This window comes from Serpula lacrymans (assembly GCF_000218685.1).
Source record: "Serpula lacrymans var. lacrymans S7.9 unplaced genomic scaffold SERLAscaffold_10, whole genome shotgun sequence".
Taxonomy (NCBI): domain Eukaryota; kingdom Fungi; phylum Basidiomycota; class Agaricomycetes; order Boletales; family Serpulaceae; genus Serpula; species Serpula lacrymans.
The window spans coordinates 820924-842841 of record NW_006763299.1 but is presented as its reverse complement, the minus strand read 5'-3'; the positions used below and the strand labels follow the sequence as shown (position 1 = coordinate 842841).

Here is a 21918-nt window from a genome sequence, read left to right as displayed (position 1 = left end):
CAAACTCGGCAAAGTCCTTCCCTGTAAAAGAACGGTCTAGTACCTCTAAATGCAAGACTTCATCTAATGATATGGCAGGTAATATAGAGTAAGGACAACCTGGACAAAAAAATCCCTATGCCTTGCAGGTTCTCCACGTGGGGCACAGGCATATTGATGGCACAGTGTAAGCTGGCTGAAATGTGTCTCATCTGCAAAAACCAGTTGTTCTGGGAGGTAGTACTCCCCAATAAGCATCTTGAATAAAGCACGGTCATCCTCATCTCGTTCATGGGCACGGCGAGTGTTACAATAACACAATTTTTGGACCTTCCCTTTAATTTTCATTCTCCTCTCCAACTTTCTTTTATAGTTTTCACACTCCGTGCCATGCGGCACTTTCCCTTTTTGTTCAAACACCTCTTTCTCGCGTTGCACTGCTTTCTCCTTATTTTAGCTACAAGTCTCTCATGCAGTGGAGCTGGTCACACGGGCTGCACCCTATGACAGCATCAGCCACTGCCTTTAGCAACTGTATAGTACATATGTACAAACAAACCTGTAACAGTATATAAACCCCAATAGATCAAGGAGACTCCTCAGCGAGTCCTCCTGTTATATACCAACAAACTCTCTGCAGCTTAAGGGGTAACCACTTCCTCATCACTACCTTTATAGTGTGTTCCTGTGTGTGCCAGAGTAACTAACTCTTGGTTGTTACAGCAAGTGACCTACAATATAAATCTGTCAGAAAGCACACAATATATGAACAGATCACTTACTTTCTTCATGGTGAATCCTTGTCTCTTCAAGATCCTGAGAATTGTCAGAGTTGATACCTCAATGCTGCATACCTCCCTAAGTTGCTCCTGTAACTCTGAGAGGATCATATCAGGCTGTCTTTCAATGCAGCCTTCAAGGAACTAATCAAAAATTTGTTTTATCAGCACATCAGAAATTTAAAAGAAAAAACTTACACTCACTTCTAAGCCATCAAGGGCACAAGGTCGTCCTTGACAAACTGGTTGGTGTCCCACTTCACCAGTGTCCCGAAAGGTCTTCCGGATGCGACTGATGGTCTGTTAACTGATTCCTAGGTAACGGCTAACATGTCTGTCCGAGAGACCATGGATGCAAGACAATTCATACGCTAGTATCTTCTGCTCCTTGGGAATATGGCGCCGCATGCTGGTTGAGGGTTGTCTAGTCCCTCCCAGACACTTCTGGTTCTTCCCAAAATTATACACTCCGCTGAAGTCCGCCTGCACGCTAACTCATTGGATAGGTCTATCGTTATCAGATCAGCTGTAATCATTAGGGCTCGTACGGGAACTCTGTTTTTCCTGAATTTTTTTTCCAGCCACAATCTGCCAGAATGCCGTTGGAGAGATGGATAGGCATCTCACCCTACAGGCTGACACCATACTTCCATCAACAACCTCATGTCCAGAGCAAAGAAACGACGGGCCTCCGGGCCAACCCTAGCCCCAATCCCTCCTGCAAAATGACTACGGTCCACTAGGATGAACCCCAATGTCCAGCCTGACCAAGGAGCATCTGACGACGTAATAGATGTAGAAGAAGATAGTAGTACTGGCCCTCAAGATAGCAGTGGCAATAGTAATACCATATGGACCGACACTGAGACGCAAGCACTCATCCAATTCATCACCAAAAATCGTGCAGAGGGGGGTGACAGCTTGAACTTCAAGCCTCAATTCTGGCCCAAAGTCGCACTGCATCTAGCACGTCTTCTTACCAGAGGACCAGCAAAGAGTGCCACTGCTTGCAACTCAAAATGGGGACGGGTATGTCCCTTATCTTATCATGATCTATCAGTCTTTTTGCTAACCTCAAGACTCACAGCTTTGTACAAAGTACAACCTTGTGAAGCCTATCCTCTCTGGCATCCCTTGGGATGATGCACTGGGACTCAACATACTCGACAAGGGTGAAGTGGTCTGGAAGGAGCTTATTGCGGTATGTTCCCATCCTGCTTTGAGACTAATAGCTAATCAGTAGACAGAAACATCCGGTAGCAAAGGGCTTTCGGAAGAGAGGATGGGTCCACTTTACCGCCATGCATGCTGCACTGGGCAGTGCCCCAGCCAAAGGTTCGAACATATTTTGTGTTCCAAAAGTCCCCAAGCAACCTAAGGTTACAAAAGCATCCAAGCAGCAGCCTCGCACGTCTCAGAGCACTCTTCCTGCCACAGTGCCCCCAACTCCACCTCCTAACACCGCCACCCCCAACAAGATTCTGTCTCCAGCTCCTGTTGCGGCTGCTCCTGACAAGATTCATCTTAGCATGTCTGGGGTCACTAGTCCCACCACCATTAACTCTGATGTACCCAATAATGTGAACCACTGGCTCGGTGGTCTCCTATCTCCAACCTCTGTTTGTGCCCCTCCCGGCTTATCTGTCACATCCCTCGCAAGCAAGCGCTCTGCCCGGGATGCTGCGCTCTCAGATGGTGATGGTGATGATGGCGCTACCATCATATCTTGCAGCAAGAGTGCAGGTAACCATAGTAGGGGCTCGGACAAGGCTCCACGCAATACCGCTGCCAATGCAATTAACGGGTTAAATGATTGATAGGCAGAAATCATCCCCATAATGAAAGACTTCAACTCCAAGCTTGATATAGGCATTCCCCCGACTGCCTTCCTGCCTAACGCCCCCGCCCAAACACCTATCATTGAGAAGAGCCCCACCTTGTCCACCATCGCCCCTTCCACCATTGTCCATTCCACTACCTCCCAACCTTCCACCTCTACATTTAACATTCCTCAAGGCCACATGTCTGCACAACCAGACAATGTCCATCATGGATCTGCCATTACCTTTATGTTGCAGAATGATACCTACCTGGGAGTGGATAGCTCCATCCGGTTAACCCGCCTTTTCGAGCAAGATATGGTAGCCGTCGACACATACCTGAGTCTCCTGGAGTCCAACAAGTTTTGCAGGGCGTACGTGAGGGCTAAGCTGGAGTAGATGATAGATGAAAGAGATATGGATGGGCGTAGCTTACTGTATTGCTGATTGGACATTACATTTTGTATCTCGTGTGTCTTTGTGTTGTTAGTTTCAATATATGCAGTCTCCGAACAACCTAACCTAGTGCTTTATTCAAGAAAATACAGAATCAATGTGTATATACTAAAGTAGGCCCCTCCTACCCAACTCTCGCTGATAGTCAATCCACATGGCACGTGCAATCCGATCTTGTTGGGTGTTTGCTGCAACACGACCGGCCTCCGTTGGTGCGCTCTGTGCAAGTTCGCCATTATCAATTTTGGGAGTGGGAATGTGAAGGTCAATATCATTGGGGGCGTCAATGTCGGATGGGTCATGTGTGCGGATAAAGTTGTGCAGCATGCACACAGCAGGTGGGATTTTGGCTTGCACGGACATATCATAATCCAGTGCAACCCTCAAAATCCCAAATTGACCCTTTCAAACACCAAATATGCGCTCGACAATGTTTTGTGCAGATGCATGGCATAAGTTGAAATATTCTTTGGGGTTTTGAGGTCTGGAAAATGGATGTTAGCATAGTATAGCACAGTATAAACTCTAACTAATGTACCTCCGGTTTCCCCGAGCGTATTCAGCCAAATGATAGCGGACACCTCAATAGGGGACCAGCAACTGATCACATGAAGGAAAAACTGCATCAGCTAAATAATAGTGGCCGTGAGGGATATAGAGATCGTGGCTCCGAGCGTCATAGAACAAACTGGCGTCTGCGACTGACCCTTCCCACCCACTAAGCACATAGATAAAGTTCATGTTGAAGTCACAGCATATCAGACAGTTCTGTGTGACTGTGCCCTTCCAATTACAAGAAGTGGCACATTCTGCAGCAGAGGGACTGCAAACAATATGGGTGCCATCAATTGCACCAATGGCACCCTCAAAATGGCGAAGTTTTGGGTTGTTGCTGATGGCAGAGGGTGTGGAAGCATTGGCATCAGGTAAACGTACATAGGCATTATATATATTAGGGGAGGTGATAGCTTCAAGCATTCTCTTGAAGTATCTAGCAATTGTGTTGTTAGAGCATTGGAAACATTCGGCAATGTGGCGGTGTCATGCACCAAAGTTGATTGGTAGCATGGACAGGTGTCAATAACGAAGCGAATATTCAAAAAGACTCGCCTTTGCGCCACACAGGCACAGTGCCACGTGGAATAGTAATTAATATTGCCCTTTTTGAACTTGTGGCTGATCAGCACCACCTCTATTAGGCAATCCAGTCACACTCACCTTTGCTTTTCCATCCGGTACTTTCCGCATTTCGGCATTTTGGCAAATTTTCGCGTCGCCACTGGCTACACATTGCATTGCGCCCTCGCTTTTGTTGTTTCCCTTACTCCCCTTCCTTTGCCTAGCCCCACCATGGGCCCCTTCCTCTCCTTTTTATTCTCACCTGACGGTCGTTTCTGGATCCCCATTCTAATCCACTTTTCCGTCACCTCCACCCTCCTCCTCCTCATTTTATTTGCACCCCCACCATTTCTGATGTCACCACTTCCTATCCGCTTCTGTTGCCGATCCGTTGACTACCACGTGCCACTGCTGATATTAGCAAAGCCCCGGCGGCCGGTCCAAATAGGGCAACAGGTCCATCTTCATGACGTCGATCTGCCATCATATACTATCAAAACATCGGTCGCTCGTCTTGCCTGGTTGGAGCGTGGGTGGGTAGTTTTTGAGCTGGAGAAGGTTCATCCCCTTGCGTTGCCCATGTTCATTGCTGTCCCATTCACTTGGGTACACTTAACTTTTGTCCATTGTCTTTGCTACAGCTACACCTACCACACACTGCCTGGGACTCACTTGTTCCAAATTGGAACTACTCCTCTCCCTCCCTCGTTTGATCAGGTGGTCCAACACAACCAGTCCATTGGTAAGGCCATGGAACTGTTGGATTTGGACTAGGTGGTGGACCGGTGGCTCTAATTTTTTTTTCAGCAGAACATTCATTTACCGTGCAATTAATTTTGATCTTTGAATCATTTTTATGGACACATGTTTTTTTAGAATGCCTGACTGACAATAAAGGAACTGTGTTGATACTGATAGTGTTTTGCCTTGCCCTTTTTTTACTGTATCTTCCCATGACATCATGATTTTCCTGCTCTCTTTTTGCTATTGGACTTTACTTTATGGCTGTACAAACCTGTGACATTACTCACAGCATTCATTGTTCTATCTCTTTTTTTTTCCTTTTTTTGATAATCTTATCCTGAACTACCTACGCAGGATTTGTCAGCATACATTCCTTCCTTCATGTTCTTTCTCATTCTTTTTGCACAGCTATACTGTGCATAGCCTACTTTTCTTTTACTATATAAACCCCTGTATTTTACCTTGTAAAAAAAAACAAGAACTCAATTCCAGACTTCTTCTCTAATTTCAAGTTCACTACTCTGCTACTTGTGATCCAGTGTGGTCACAACACTTCCAACTGCTACTACTGTTAACTGCTATACTCGTCACTAAGCCCCTATCTTTCTATATTCCAACTATCCCTCCTCCTCAAAACCCACACTCATACACCACTGGGTTTTACTTTGAAGGATCTTTATACGTACCACCCCACGAACAACCAGACCACTCCACTGTTCTAGGAGGCAAAGCCCATAAACAAGTTCCGTGGAATCTGGGAGGATTGTGTGTTAGTTTGTTTTGTGTGTGGTTTTCTAACAACAGTTCTCATCATCGACAGCGGATGGAAATCCTGTCACACAGGTATACAGGAAGATGGTGTAGGCATATTTCTATATATTCAATATATCATTTTCATGATTCAACAGTTTATTTGAGCCTACGCTAATATTTCAAGTACTAAATAATTCATTTACAGTCCGACTTTTCACCTTTTAGTTATGGGAGAATGTTTCCCCATTGGGATCCAAAAACTCGGACTTTTCCTTCTCATTTTTATGCTCGTTTCTAGAATAGTTACACATCAGTTTGTATTGCACAAAACTGAGGTTAGTAGATACAGTCTTTTTTTTCACATCTTCATTTACTTATTATGCTTTAGTATTGATTTCTTAGAGATGGCAAGTTGCTCTTCAATCAAGACGTGCTTGGAGTCTGTGTATCCGTGGGCCTGCAATAAATCTAATAGTTTTACAAACACCTCCTGCCGCACACCAAGCTCAGTCCTGATACGATCAGGATGCCCATCTATTAGCTCCCTAACCCACCCATAGCCTGTCAAGATTGAATTATGGTACGGCCTTGGTTCTGGGCGTTGTGATTGTTCTTCTGATATAGCCTGAGGGGTGCGTGTGATTGATTCAATGATGAGTGACATGAATCTCGATATCTGTAACTTGGCCGAGTGAACCCGCTGTTAGTCTACTATCAAATGCTGATTGGCTACAACATCCAATCCTCCTACCCCCTCCAAATCACAAGTCCTCCTCTTCATCCATACGGGTTGCAGGGTTAGTGTTTGTGTTCATAGGAGCAACAGTATACCTGATAGTACTCAGCCTACCATCAGTATCATGCAATCAGCCATGGGGCTTTGTATAATTCAGTCTCCACTGGAATGGCAAGGTCTTTGCCGAAAGAAAAATGCAAAAAAATAAGAAAAAATAAGAAAAAAAAGGTTCCCGTATGAGCCCTTAGAGTGTCTATACTCTGCCCTGTCTTTCATCTGCTCTGCAGTTTTGAATAGCGCCTTGCACGTTGCGTCTAAGATGGACTTCATGTCCTTGGCCATGTTCCCAGCAGCCTCGTTCTTGCTTTTCCCAGGTTCTACACCCATTCTAGGAAGGTACAACTCGTGACCTCAAATGGTGCTTTTCCTGTAGCCAACGACTGTTTGATATTGTATGAGAACTGGGCTATCTTTAGCCACTTGGCCCAATCCGTCTGCTTGTCATTAATAAATATGTGGAGGTATTTTTTCAATTCTTGATTGACTTTCTCCGTTTGTCCATCAGTCTGCGGATGGAACACCGTTGATAATTTAGGTTTGATGCCCAGCATCCGGCATAACTCTTTTGTAAATTTGCTAGCAAATTGTGGTCCCCTATCGGAGATAACTGTTTCCGGCAATCCATGGATAGACCATACAAAATCTTTAAGTAGATCTGCCGTACCAGCGGCGGTAATGGTTTTGTTGGTGTGGATGAACACCATTTCTTTGGAGAATTGATCTACTATCACCATTACTGAATCATACCCATTCAATTCGGGCAGATCCGTTGTGAAATCAACCGATATATCCTGCCAAGGACCAGCTGGTATTGGATTTGGCATAAATTTACTGGCCGGCGGTTGATGTGAATTCTTTGCCATGGCACATCTCAGACAGGATTTTACATACTCCTGTACATTTTTGACCATGCCAGGCCACATGTAGTTTCTGGAGATCAACTCCATTGTTCGTTTCCACCCAGGGTGCCCAGCCACTGGAGTGTCGTGATGTCTGTCTATTGCCTTGATCCTTGCGGACTCAGGCACATAGATTTTGTCTTTGAAATGGAAGAGCCCGTCTTCCCACAAATAGTTTTCATTGTCATCAAGACGCATTGTCTCTTCTGAGGAGATGTCTTTCTTGAAGACCTCCAGAAGATCGGAATCCTGCCCAATTCAAACATTGGCAACCCTTGATTGGTCTATCAGGGTGACACCTTTGTTGTCATCTTCGATGTTGTTTGTATGATCCTCTCTTCTGGACAAAGTGTCTGGTTCCCCACTGAAGTTCCAGGCTTATGAATTAATTTATAATTATACCTAGACAAGTACACCGCGTAGCGGGCCTGTCTCTGGTTCAAGTCTTGGGCCGTCATAAAATACTCCAGATTCTTATGATCGGTCCAAATTTCAAATTGGTGCCTAGCACCTTCTAAGTAGTGCCGCCAGTGCTCTAGAGCTCTAATGATGGCCAGCATCTCCTTATCGTAAATTTGATAGTTGCGCTCTGTAGGCGACAAACTATGTGATAAATAGGCACAAGGCCTCCAAAGATTGTCGGAGCATTTAATTGATAGAACAGCCCCAGTAGCAAAATCAGAAGAGTCGGTTTCTAGCCGGAACTCTTTGTCTAATTCTGGAAATGCTAATATAGGCGCCGTTGTAAACACCTGTTTAAGCCTATCAAAAGCTTCTTGTTCTTTGGTGCCCCAGTGCCAAATAGTGTCCTTTTTAGTGAGATTGTTCAACAGTCTCGTTATCTTTGCAAAGTTTTCGATAAATCTTTGGTAGGAATTGCCTAAGCCAAGGAAAGCCCTAACTCCTTTGATGCAAGTAAGTTCAGGCCAATCCAAAATAGCTTGAACTTTCTCAGGATCCATCCTGATTCTGTTCTGGCCTATTATCATACCGAGGAAGTCTACCTCCTTCACCTTAAAGTTACATTTTTTGGGTTTGAGTGAATAGGTCCCGTTCCTGTAAGCGTTGAAGGACTTCTTGAATGATCCTGTCATGCTCAGCCTCATCGTCCGACTTTGTAAATATTATTAAATTGTCAATGTAAATGACAACACAGTTTTCCATATCTGCAAAAATCTTGTTCATCATGCTCTGGAAGGTTGCCGGTGAATTTGTTAACCCAAAGAACATAACAAGGGGTTCAAAGGATCCTCAGTGGCATGTGAATGCGGCCTTCCAAGCATCTTCTTCTTTGATTCGTACATTATTATACCCCCATCTAAGATCCATCTTTGTTAAGATCTTGGCACCAGTGATCTTGGCACCAGCCAACTTGTCTACTAGTTGACTGATCAAAGGTAGCGGATATGCATTTTTAACCATGTACTCATTCAAGTAATGATAGTCCATAATCATGCGCTTCTTACCATCCTTTTTAGGAATGAAGAACACCGGGGACGTCATAGGGCTCTTGCAAGGTCTGATGTAACCCTTCCTAAGCTGTTTATCTATGAAACTAGAAACCTCATCTCTTTCTGGAGCAGAGAGTGGAATTATGTGTCCCTTTCTAGGTTTGAACGTGTCCTTCAAATCTATAGCATGGTCCCAGTACTTAGCCTCTGGGAAGTGCTCTAACTTATGTTTAGAAAAGACTTTCCAGAAGTCATGGTACTCGGGAGGTACCAGCCTCTTAATCTCTTCCTTTGGTTTTACCTCGTCATCATCATCGTCAATCTTTTCTAAAGATCTAAGCTTGGCATAGACGTGACCAGTGTTTATCCTTTCATCAAGCTCAGTTTGATGGACATAACTCAGCTTACCTATGTTATCACACTCCTGAGGGCAACGTGACAATGTGACAACCCCTGTCTGCCAGTCAATCTCAGGATTGTGTTTAAATAGCCAGGTCCAGCCTAAGATAAATTTAATTTTCCCTAGTTGGGTAGCTTCAGTGGTGACCCATTCTATGTGTCCTTGGTACTTGACAACAAAAGAACATTTGTGCGTAATGCAGCCACCCGCGTTAAGTGTACCGTCAACATTATAGATGGGAATAGATACATCTAATTTTACAAGGGGGAGTCCAATTTGCTCCGCCCAGACCTGATCTATGAAGATGATGTTAGCGCCTGAATCAAGCAGTGCACTAGTTGGGTGTACTATGCCTCGGGCAAGGTTTTCCACACCAACATCTAAACAGATCTCTTATTGGAATAAATATGTGCGCGTTAACACACGCTTTGGGATTTCTGTGGAAAGTGGCTCTGGGGAAGAAGAAGAAGAAAGAGTATCGAAGGAAACATGTTTTTCTATTTTAGTATTTTCTATATTTTTATTTTTACCAGAATCAAGCACCCTAGTGTTTGTCTCGCAGGGGCCATGCTCCAAGGGAGACGCTGGTGCAGCGGTAATATCATAAATATTACATTTGCAATGCTTCATACAAGTACATACTTCTGACAACAAATTTAAAAATCTATTTACAAATTGGGGAGCCACCCCCTTCCTTTCTTTATTGCTCGTGCAACACCCCGGAGCAGGGGCCACCTTGTTGTGGTTTACTTCATTTTTCCGTAGAGCGAAGGCACCCAAGTGACCTAAGCTCCAAACTCTTTCCCCTGGGCTTTCATTTCAGTGACCTGCTGGTCATAAAAGAATGCCTGGATCTCGTCGTACAAACAACTGGCTAGAGTCTGGAGCCAATTGTCCGGTTTTTCTGTTTCTAATTGGTGCACCTGGCACCCTTGATTATTTTTTTGTTGGGCGGCCTGCGCCCCGTTTCTACAGTCTTGGGGCATGTGTCCCTCTTGGCCGCAATTGTAGCAGCTGCCCTTGAATCTGCGCTTCTGTTCTTCCTGGACTGTGCCGATATCCATAGGGGCTCCCTGCTTTGATTGCAGCCCAAACAGCTTGAACCTGTGAGAATGATTTTGAGTTTGGTTTGATGACCCAGGTGCCTCTGGGAATAGTTGTTTTTGGTGGTGGGCCCACCACCGAATTGCATTTTGTAGAGCTCTATGGCCCTACCTATTTTTTGAACCTCTTCTGCTGCTTGAGAGAGGTTGTTGCTCCTCATATCCTGTATGTAGAGCTGTTCTGCAATGTGGGGGTTCACATTGCGTTCCAGCAGCTCTACTGCATGTTCATTACCTAGACCCCCTTGGATAGAGAGGGCCAGGAACCGGGTTACGAAATCATCCATCCTCATGTTTCCTTGCTTGAAGGTACGGATTTGCTGACACGCCCAGTCACGCTCAGCTTGTGGTTTGAAATATTTTTTGATCTATATCTTGAGATCGTCTCAGGTGTACCACACTCCCAATGTGTAGCACTCCTGTAATCTAACTTGGGTGTATCGACCCACCACAGGTCCTTTTAGTCGAGATAGCACCGCAGTTGCTACCTCAAAGTCGTTGGCAAATGCATCCAGTTTGCCTTGACCCAAATTTGTGGTTTGATCCACCATTCGGCGAATTGCACTCTGTCTCCTTCAAAAGCGCCAGGGTCAGCGATAATTTTGACTTTCTTGTTAAATTTTTTCTCAACCGAGGGTGCCACTGCTGGGGCAGTCTGAAGCTCAGCGAGTTGCATAGTTAACAACAAAATCTGTGCACGCATCAGCAACATGTTGACTTGTTCTCCTTGTAAGGTAAAATAAAAATGTAACTGGGGGTCCCCGCTTGATATCTGCGGATCTACCTCTTTCCAGCTGAGTATCGGATCTCAATCTCCGACTACCCACACTATAGTATTTGAAAATGTATATAAAAATTATAGTATTAAACCCTGGTCCGAACGGTTGTCAGGGGGTGGTCCACTTGTTAAGCTGTCAACCCTTCTCCAACTGGCGGAGGCAAGTGCCCGGCCTGGTCAGAGGAAAACAAAGAAGAAGTTTGTATGTAATTTCTAATCAACAGTGGTTCCACACCAACTGCTGAGCTAAAGTACTCCCCTTAACACTGGGGGCCGTGTATCAAGTGATTGTTTCTTCTCCCAGAGCACTACAGGGCCATTGCTAGGAGCGCACCCTTCTGCTATACGGGATATTCCCAAACAATAACCCCTTAACCCTGGGGACCGGGTTTGCATTTGCACAATGTGCAAGAGAGTAGTAGAGCGAGTTCTAATGTAACAACCAAGAGTTAGTTACTCTGGCGCACAACTCAGACAAGCAAAAGAGTAATGAGAGGGAGTGGTTACCCCTTGAGATAGGACTGAGTTAGTTGTGGGTAAACAACAGGAGGACTCGCTGAGGAGTCTCCTGGATCTATTGGGTATTTATATTACTACAGGTTAAGATTTGTAGCTATAAATAAAGAAAAGCAGCACATTGCAAGAAAAGGGGAGTTTGAACAAAGGAAAGTGCCACATGGCACAGTGTGTGAAAACTATAGAAGAAAGTTAAAGAGGAGAATGAAATTTAAAGGTCCAAAAATTGTGTATCGTAACACTTGCCTTGGGTGTCAATAGTCATACCATTGACACTTTTGAGAGCACAGCACGAGCTTCTGAAAGCACTCCACAGAACTCAGACCAGTCTTTGGGTAGGCCTGCTCCGCAAATGAATTGCTGAGGTGAAAATGGTAAGTAAATCATTGTTTATCACGCTGACAAGCCCAAAATCATACCTATCAGGCCTGGCATTGGTAGTTGTGATGTTTCAGCCAGCAAGTGAGCCCAGGTATTGATTTTAAAAGGCCATGAGGTGGGCAATTGACCCACTGAGGCATTGCTTTTGTGATGTTACAAATTATTATACACCATATTGAAAGCCAGTGCTCTTTGGTGATGAATGATGAGGCTTAGTTGTAGAAGGCATATATCATATTTTGAGAATATTATTGTGTATGGCTTAGTTACTTTTGAGTCAGCTCTACTATATTTATTTTTGGGTTCATTATATGCTACCCATGCCAATTATCCATCAATGCAGCCTGATGCCAAAGCTCAGCTGTGGCACCACCTGTTGCTTATTGACACCAAAGGCAGGCTCCCCCCCAAAAGGCCTGTCATTTGGATAAGACTATATTATTCTCATCCTAAACTAGAACGAACAAGAAGGGGCTGTTACTTACCTTGGCAATGCTCATATGGTTCTTGCTTATGCTTGCATGGTTTCCCATGTGGGATCCCTAGGCCCCCCATGGCCATCTGGCCCTGTACTGGCTACAATATAGGAGCTCAGAGCAAATCTTGAATGGAGTGGCTGAGACTGTGGGTGCCACCCAGAGTGGTGCAGCATGGAAGGTGCCAATGACCAAAAAAGACAGGGGTGCCACAGGCATCCTAGAGAGTGGTGCAGTGAGATATGGGGAAGGAGGATGCCAAAGGCACCCAACCAAAGTGGACACAGGTGCTGCAGACACCCTAGAGAGTAGCAGGTGCCTTCAGCACCTGACCCACCCATGGCAAGTCTCAGGTGTGACAATACCAACAAGGGACTACCTTGGGGCACCTGAGCACCACATGCACAAAGACTTAATAGAGGAAGGGAAAGGATACAACTCATCAAGAGAGGGAGATTGTCGTCAGTGATGATGCAGGAGAGGACTCAAAGGGGACAGTGGTCCCAAAAGTTGTGTGCAGCACATATTGGAACACATTTTGTTGCTGAGCTGTGTGGTTTACAGTTAGAGTAGTGCCGTAACGCAGTAGTAATGAGTGCAGTGAAAATTGTAGCCACATTGAAAATTTTCATGCTTAAGCATTTTTAAAAATAAAATGCTATATAGTGGACACTAAAACTCACACTTGTGGCACGACTTAACCAAACAAAGCTCTTTTCCTACTATATAGGGAAGTGGTCTGGCCCTACACACAAAACAATTTGGTGTTGAGAATTTGCACATTTTCATTACAAAAATAAACAGCCACTATTGACCACATTGTTATGATACACAATTTATGGAGTTTCAACTTTCATTCTTCCCTTTAACTTTGTTATCATTTTTGGACACTTGTGCCATGCAGCACTTTCCCTTTTGTTCAAACTCCTCTTTCTCGCGCTGCGCTGCCCTTCTTCTTATTTTAGCTACAAGTCTCTCATGCAGTGGAGCTGGTCACATGGGCTGTGCCCCATAACATCATCAGCCACTGCCTCTATCAACTGTACAGTACACATGTACAAACAAACCTGTAGTAATATATATAGACCAATAGATCAAGGAGACTCCTCAGCGAGTCCTCCTGTTGTTTACCCACAACTAACTTGGTCCTACCTAAAGGGTAACCACTCCCTCATCACTACTTTTATAGTTTGTTCTAGTTGTGCGCCAGAGTAACTAACTCTTGGTTGTTACACATATGGTGGACTAGAAGTCTGGTGCAGGAGTATTAGAGCAGACTACCGGAGTACCATGTGGGAATGCAGTGTAGAGTTATGCCAATCAGCAGACCACACAGAAAGTGATCCCAAGCATACCAATGGTTTAGGGGTTTCAGGTTTGGGGAACGTAATCCCGGGTATATCAATGGTTCTGGGGTTCTGGGTCTGGAGCATAACTCCTTTGGAACTGCTGGAGTTCTGTCTTCTGGTACGGATATGACAACCTTATGGTAAACTCCTCCCACATACAATTTCCCCTCGCTGGATAGTTGTCCGCATGGAACTCTGTACCTACATTATGAGTTACTGTTACAATAACACAATTTTCGGACCTTTCCTTTAATTTTCATTCTCCACTTTAACCTTTTACTATAGTTCACACTCCGTGCCATGCGGCACTGTCTTTTTTTGTTCTAAATCCACCTTCTCGCGCAGCGCTGCCTTTATTCTTCTTTAGACACAAACTCTCTCACGCAGTGGAGCTGGTCACATGGGTTGCGCCCTCTGACACCATCAGCCACTGCTTTTATCAACTGTACAGCACACTGACGCAGTGGAGCTGGTCACACGGGCTGCGCCCTCTGACATCATCAGCCACCGCTTTTATCAACTGTACAGTATATAGTTTGTATTAGTATAAATACCCCAATAGATCAAGGAGACTCCTCAGCGAGTCCTCCTGTTGTTAACCAACAAACTCTCTGCAGCCTAAAGGGTAGCCACTCCCCATTCACTACCCTTATAGTGTGTCCTTGTGTGCGCCAGAGTAACTAACTCTTGGTTGTTACAGTTACTCCTTACAAACTCCCATTTCTCAAATAGTATATAAGTTGTAGCTCCTGTACTCTGTACCTGCAGCTCAAATATCAACTAGTTTCCCTCACCTTTATTCAAGTCCCTTTCTAAGTTTTCCAGTCCTTCTCTGAAGGACTTTTACTCCACTCCACCTTTTATCCTCTACTCTCACCCATTCACTCCAACAAGTTAGGGACAAAGGTCCGTGGAAGGGCCTAGTGCTTGAGCTAAGTCAATCCCCAACCTCATACTCTATTCTGCTCCCCACTCCTTCTCTGCACTCTAAACTCCACTTTTCCGAAGGTTACAGTTCTGACAGTTGTGTAATGTTTGATTTGATCTCTCTAGTACCTCAGAATGAAGAGCTTGTAACAAACTTGGGGTACACATTCTTGATTTACTGGCTAGCAAATGCTCAACACCAGTTTATGCCAAAAGCCTTACTTTGAAAGACTCCACTTAACCCTGTGGGCCAGGTTTGCCTCCCAACTCACCTTGTACCCCAACCCCCACTCTGGATTCTCCGATACCCACTCTGGCGGATTTACCCAGCATGGAGCTGGAAAGCAAGGATGCCAAAGACCCCACTCTGGCTCAAGCAATTGCTTTGCTTGCCCCATCGTCCAGATATACCCCTGACAACATCCCCGCACGCACTAAGATCAGAGAGCCAGACACCTTTGATGGTGGCTCTGAACCCCAAAAACTCTGCTCCTTCATCGTGCAGTGTTAACTGAATTTCAATGACCGTCCGGGCGCATTCCAAACTGACCAAGCAAAGATCAACTATGCTATCTCCTTCCTTAAGGGAATAGTGTTAAATTGGTTTGAGCCAGATATTCTGACCCCAGACAACTTTGCTACCATTTCTATCTGGATGAATGGCTACTCCAAGTTCCTCTCCAAGCTCCACTCCAATATTGGGCTTCATGACCCCATCCGAGATGTGGAGTTGCAGATTGAGCACCTCCAGATGCATGAGAATCAATGTCTGAATAAGTATATGGTGGAATTCAATTATTTTGCCTCCCAAATCTAAGGATGGTGTGAGGGCGCACTCCTATTAAGAACAAAGCTTGAAGGAAGTGTCTAGCCACTTGCTGAGAGCATTCAGGGACTGGAACTAGATATTGAGAACAAAGCTTGAAGGAAGTGTCTAGCCACTTGCTGAGAGTAATCAGGGACTGGAACTAGAGTCCAATGTGAGTAACTTTATTATTAGAGAGTATGACAGCTATACAGTACCTAGAGTCCAATGTGAGTAACTAGAGAATAGGAAGCATTGGACTCTGCAGTACCGTCCGATGTTTTGTAAACAAAGGTAAACAAAGCAGCCACAAAGGCGAAATAATAGAGAACACAAGCAATACTGAATGGTAGAGGGATAGATAGAGAAAGGAATGAAAATATAGAGGTAGCACAAAGGTGCAGAATCACCAAAACTAACACTCCCCCCTGATGCTGCACCTCCCAAGCATCAGCTCCCCCCTGCTCTAATCAGTCCCATCATCTTCCTGAACACTTTGACTTTGGGCTTGGCAAGAGCCTTGGTCAACAAGTCAGCAGGCATTTCAGCAGTGGGAACAAAGGTAGGAGCAATCTGCCCAGAGTCAACAACATCTCTCAACCAGTGCCATCGCAAATCAAGGTGTTTCATCCGACCATGGTGCTCAGGATTCTTGGATACAGAGATGGCAGATTGGTTGTCAATGTGAAGGGTAGAAGGAGAGGTGATAGGATAGCCCATTTCCTTCAACAGATTTCGCATCCAGCAGATCTCTTTGCCAGCCTCAACAGCAGCAATATATTCTGCTTCAGTGGTGGATAGAGCAACAATGTTCTGAAGCTTGGAGCTCCAGGAGACAGCACCAGATCCCATCTTGACAATATAGGCACCAGTAGAACGACCAGAGTCCTTGTCACCACCATGATCAGCATCAGAGAAAGTGGTGAAGAGTTCAGTGGAATTGGGATCAGGACCAAGGACAAGGGAGTGATGAAGGGTGCCTTGCAAGTAGCGAAACAAGTGCTTGACAGCGCTCCAGTGAGTGAGACCAGGATTAGAGTTATATCTGGCAAGGACTCCAACAGTGTAGGCAATGTCAGGACGAGTGGTGGTGGCCAAATACATCAGAGCACCAACAGCAGCAAGGTAGGGAATGTCCTTCATCATAGCAGTATCACTGGATGTCTTGGGAGACATGTCCTTGGTGAGGCGCAAACCAGGATCCATGGGAGTGGACACAGGTTTGCAGTCCTTCATGCCAAAGCACTCCAGAATGTCCAGAGTGTACTGATGTTGGGATAAAGATATAGTGCGATTGCTGAGGTCTCTGGTGATGGAAATGCCAAGTAGGTAAGAAGTAGGGCCAAGATCACAAAGCTTGAAGTGCTGGGAGAGATCCTTGACAGCTTGGTCAAGTGCAGAAGTAGAAGTGGATGCCAGTGTCATGTCATCAACAAAGACAGGCAGGATAATGCGCACATCAGCTCTGTTAAAGACATAGATGGCAGAGTCTGAATAAGTACGCTTGAATCCGAGTTTTTCAAGCACAGTGTGCATCTTCTGGTTCCACATTCTGCCTCCCTGCTTTGTCCCATAGATGGCCTTGTCCAACTGGCAAACAAGATTGCGAGGACCCTGATGGAATCCCTCTGGCTGGTGCATGTAGACCTTGACATCCATGACTCCATTGAGGAATGCATGGGAAATGTCAATGGAGCGCAAATGGAGGTTGTGGATGGCTGCAATGGCAAGGACAACTCTGATGGAGGATATACGGACAGTGGGTGCAAATATTTCGAGGAAATCAAAGCCAGGGCGCTGGTTATAACCTTTGGCCACATATCTGGCCTTGTAGCGCTCAACAGTGCCATCTGAGTTGCGCTTGATCTTGAAGACCCACTTGCCACCAATTGCCTTGACTCCAGGAGGTAGTTCCACTAGTGACCAAGTACCATTGCGCTCATGAGCTTGGAGCTCTTCCATGGCTGCCTCTCTCCACTTGTTAGCATCTGGGCGCCTCATAGCGTCTGCAAACGACGTAGGTTCAGCAGAATCACCAAAGTGGGCCATTTGATCACCATCTGCCTCAGAATCACTGTCACTGTCAATGGCAGGAGTGGGTTCTCTGTGTTGAACCCACCACTCTCCAGGTGGTTTCTTAGCCCTAACAGGACGTCTGAGAGCAAGAGGCATATCAGGAGATGGTGAACGATGAAGAGGTTGGTCTGGGAGTACAGGAGGCTGATTTACAGGAGGTTCTGGATCAAGGTCCAAATGAGGCCCATTGTCAGGCAATGGCTGAGGCTGCTGAAGCGCAGCTGGTGGGCCCATATCTCCCCCTGGACCTGGTGCAGGGACATCCTCAATCAGGCCCAATGGCATGGATAGCGCAGGTGGAGTAGGAGGTGGAGGTGGAGGTGGGACATTGTCAGAAGACCTCTTCAAGCCAGGGAAGTAGCGCTCATCAAAATCAGCTCTCTCAGAGATAACAGTGCGCTTGGTGGTAGGATTGTAGAACTTCCATCCCTTGTACCCCTCAGGGTAACCAATGAACACACATTTCTCCATATGAGAGCCAAAGACGCCCCTCTTGTCCTTTTGTACATGCACATAGGCAGTACAGCCCCAAACGCGAAGGTGAGACATGTCAGGCTTGCGTCCATACCACAGCTCAAAGGGAGTGGCATGGGCCACTGCATCAGTGGGACACCTGTTCCAGACATGCACCAAAGCGGACAGACATTCACCCCAAAAGCTATTAGGCAATCCAGACTCTGATAACATGGCAGTGATACGCTCAGTCAGAAGTCTGTTTGCTCGCTCTGCCACACCGTTCTGCTGAGGACGATTCCTGGTGGTATGCTGTCTCACAATCCCGTGGTCATCTGTGAATTGCTCAAATTCCTTGGACATGTACTCTCCCCCTTTGTCATCACGCAGGGCCTTGATTTTGCGCTCCAATTGAGTCTCAGCATAAGCCTTGAATCTCTTGAAAGCATCAAAGTCATCTGACTTGGCCTTGAGAGGCACAACAACACGGAATCGACTGTGATCATCAATGAAGGTGACCCAGTAGCGATAACCAGAGAATGTGGGGGAAGAGACTTGGTGAACATCAGAGTGGATGAGGTCCAAAGGATGAGCAGAGCGAGTATCAGATGAGGGGAATGGATTGGCATGCATCTTGCCAGACAAGCACGGTTCACAGACAGGATCAGGAGCAGCCTTGGAGTCCAGTGTCAGCCCAGTAACCAGATCTCTCTGTATCAGTCTCTTGACATCAGCATGATGGTGATGAGCCAATCTGCGATGCCAGAGCGTCAAATCAAGTGGTATAGTCACAGTGAAATGTCCCAGTTCAACACAAGCAGCAGTAGATCCATCAAGGAATGCTGCATTGTTGTCATTGATAGTTGCAGTGAACAAGAGAGTGTTGTCACGCATAAAGGACATGGAATGAGACGAAATGGTGACATTGAAACCACTTTGACAAGTTAAATACAAGACTGAGAGGAGATTATTTCGAAGATCTGGTACATGGAGCACTCTAGAGAATTCCACAGCCCTAGCCACTTTGCCATTCATCACAGGATTAAACACCACAGTACCAACACCAGCTGAATAGACGACAGTGTGATCAGCCAGCTTGATTGGCACACGATATGGGGTATAGTGGTGCACCCAATGACGATGAGGTGTCATATGAGAAGTGGCGCCTGTGTCTGCATTCCAATCAACGTCAGCATCAAGTTGGAGAGGGCAGTGAGGATCAGAGGGATGAATGGAACGAAGACTTGCATTTCCAGCTGATTCAGTGACCACAATAGATGAATTGGCATTGTTGGGTGAAGATTTGGGCTGCTGAGAGGTATTCTGAGAGTTGCTGGAGCCTGCCTGAGCCTTATTGCCACGCTTGTAGCGATTCTTAGCGCCCTCCACCGCCTGTTGGCGACTGATAACATATCTGTGGCATTTATCCTGGGTATGACCAAGTAAACCACAGAAATCACACTGAATGCGAGTAGAGGTGGTGGATTGGTTGCAATGATGGCAGTTAGGATGGGTACAGGTGCTATTGGCAGTGGTAGACGAAGAATGCAAGGCAGAATCGACTTCAGCACGACGACGGCGATTGACCTCTTCAGCAAGGAAAGCATCCCTGAGCTGGGTCTTGTCCAAGGTGCCCAGAAGTAGTAGAGATGAAGTGAAGTGGGCATATTGATCAGGAAGCGCCCTAATTATGGCCATGCATGTCAATTCATCGTCCAATTCAGACAATGAGAAGCCTGTAGGACGAAGATTTTGAATCTGATGCATGCCTTTGTCAATTCTGGTCATGAGAGACTGCAGGGACTCGTCCTCCTTCTTTCTGATAGAGAAGAAGTCGTCATAGGCGTTAAATCTCGTCCCAGGCTTCTTAGAGACGTGCACAATGGCCAGTTTCTCCCAGATCTTGACAGGATCATCAATGATGCCATCAAGATGGATGCACTGCTCTTTGGTGACATTGAGGTATAATGCACCAGCAGCCTTTTCAGCTCTCAACTCCCATTTCTCTATTGCTTCAGCGTCAGTCCCAGGACACTTTTCAGCACCAGAGACAAGCCTCCACAGTCCCTTGGTCATCAACCAAGCTTACATTTCACCACTCCACTGGGGGTAGTTAGTGCCAGACAAGGGATGGAACTTTGGGTCAGAGTCAGACATGATGGGTGTTGTATAAGACGATAGAGCAAAGATAAATGATGTAGGAGACGGCTATAGGCGATGAAACAGTGGCAAAGGCGATGGGCAACAGTAGGAGGCAGGCAGATAAGATGGTGAGGTGGTATGGAGAGGATATGGAGAGGGTCAGAAAGTGCAAGGATAGGTCCAAATAGGGTCCAAAAAGCGTCCAAAAGCGATCCAGGAGGGTGCTAAGGCTTCCTAGTGCTGCTACAGGGTTACGCCTGTGTTCCCCTTTCAATACCACACTGATATTAACAGAGAAATCGCCTCGAGACAGTGTTGGTTAATAGGGCTTGTATATGAGTCAACAAAGTGACTTAAGCTCCCCAAACACCGCAGACTGAGAGAGGCTCTAGGCAACAGCAAACTGAGGCAATGCAGGCGAGCTTCACAGTCTATAGGCTTGTTCTATCTGATAATGGACAGAGCAGAGAAGATTGGAGCTTTATGCACACACCAGATATGCCAAAAAGCGAAAAATAGGGCAAAAAGTCGAAAATGATGCAGAGACAGATAGGATGGATGGATTGCCCCCTAATCAGAGGTATATGGAACATTTATATAGAGCAATAGATGGCCCAAATATCACAACAAGTGAAGCACAGGATGTGGAGATATGCAATAGGGGTGCAATAGGGGTGAAAGTGCCAAAAATGCGAACTTCACAGAGGGTGATGGAGTGGATGGATTGCCCCCAAATTGAGGGTGTAGAGTGCGATAGTATAGGGTACTAGATGGCTCAAATAGGGCCAAGATCCGAGCACAGGATGTGGAGATATGGAGTAGGGGGCCAAAAGGTGATCAAATGATGATGAAGGCTCACAGAAGGATCCAGCTCAAATCCAACCGCTCTGACAGGTCTCCTAGGGTTATTTAGGCCGTAGAAGACGATGGTAGAAGTTTGGGGACAATCAGATAAGGATTGGATGAGATATGATGCAGATAAGACCAAAAAAGCGTCCAAAATGGGGGTAACTTGCAACAAGGAGTTGTTGTTGGAGATCAGGATGAGATCAGAGTAATCTGAGAGGTGATGGATGGGATAATAGGAGTCCCAGAAGACGATGGTTACGATGGATAAGCAGTAGGACGCTTGGATGGTGAGATATGAGGTCAGGAAGATGGCTAGAGCACAGGGCTCATAACCTATTGAGAACAAAGCTTGAAGGAAGTGTCTAGCCACTTGCTGAGAGCAATCAGGGACTGGAACTAGAGTCCAATGTGAGTAACTATATTATTAGAGAGTATGACAGGTATACAGTACCTAGAGTCCAATGTGAGTAATCAGAGAATAGGAAGCATTGGACTCTGCAGTACTGTCCGATGTTTTGTAAACAAAGGTAAACAAAGCAGCCACAAAGGCGAAATAATAGAGAACACAATCAATACTGAATGGTAGAGGGATAGATAGAGAAAGGAATGAAAATATAGAGGTAGCACAAAGGTGCAGAATCACCAAAACTAACATCATGAGCACAATGGTACCTGGTCACTAGTGGAACTACCTCCTGGAGTCAAGGCTATTGGTGGTAAGTGGGTGTTCAAGATCAAGCACAACTCAGATGGCACTGTTGAGCGCTACAAGGCCAGATATGTGGCCAAAGGCTATAACCAGTGTCCTGGCTTTGACTTTCTTGAAATATTTGCACCCACTGTCCGCATATCCTCCATCAGAGTTGT

General features: G+C 45.7%; 4 protein-coding genes across 4 annotated transcripts; 1 reads left to right on the top strand and 3 right to left on the bottom strand.

Moving 5' to 3' along the window:
* Nucleotides 1-620: 620 nt before the first annotated feature.
* On the bottom strand, nt 621-1166 carry SERLADRAFT_395356 (uncharacterized protein; the record flags this gene model as incomplete). The annotated part of the gene is made up of 4 exons (XM_007320802.1): nt 621-710; nt 834-902; nt 963-1058; nt 1089-1166. 4 exons carry the CDS (start codon nt 1164-1166, stop codon nt 621-623), a joined length of 333 nt encoding a protein of 110 aa, XP_007320864.1.
* A 336-nt stretch (nt 1167-1502) lies between these two features.
* Nucleotides 1503-2977, top strand: SERLADRAFT_409865 (uncharacterized protein; the record flags this gene model as incomplete). Its single annotated transcript, XM_007320801.1, has 4 exons — nt 1503-1787; nt 1846-1959; nt 1991-2501; nt 2583-2977. The coding sequence occupies 4 exons, from the start codon at nt 1503-1505 to the stop codon at nt 2975-2977; spliced, it is 1305 nt and encodes a 434-aa protein (XP_007320863.1).
* A 118-nt stretch (nt 2978-3095) lies between these two features.
* Nucleotides 3096-3397, bottom strand: SERLADRAFT_440349 (uncharacterized protein; the record flags this gene model as incomplete). Its single annotated transcript, XM_007320800.1, has 2 exons — nt 3096-3106; nt 3163-3397. 2 exons carry the CDS (start codon nt 3395-3397, stop codon nt 3096-3098), a joined length of 246 nt encoding a protein of 81 aa, XP_007320862.1.
* Nucleotides 3398-19092: 15695 nt separating this feature from the next.
* SERLADRAFT_350550 (uncharacterized protein) lies at nt 19093-19758 on the bottom strand (the record flags this gene model as incomplete). The annotated part of the gene is made up of 1 exon (XM_007320799.1): nt 19093-19758. A coding segment is annotated over one exon (666 nt), but the record flags the coding sequence as incomplete, so codon positions are not given.
* Nucleotides 19759-21918: the final 2160 nt, after the last annotated feature.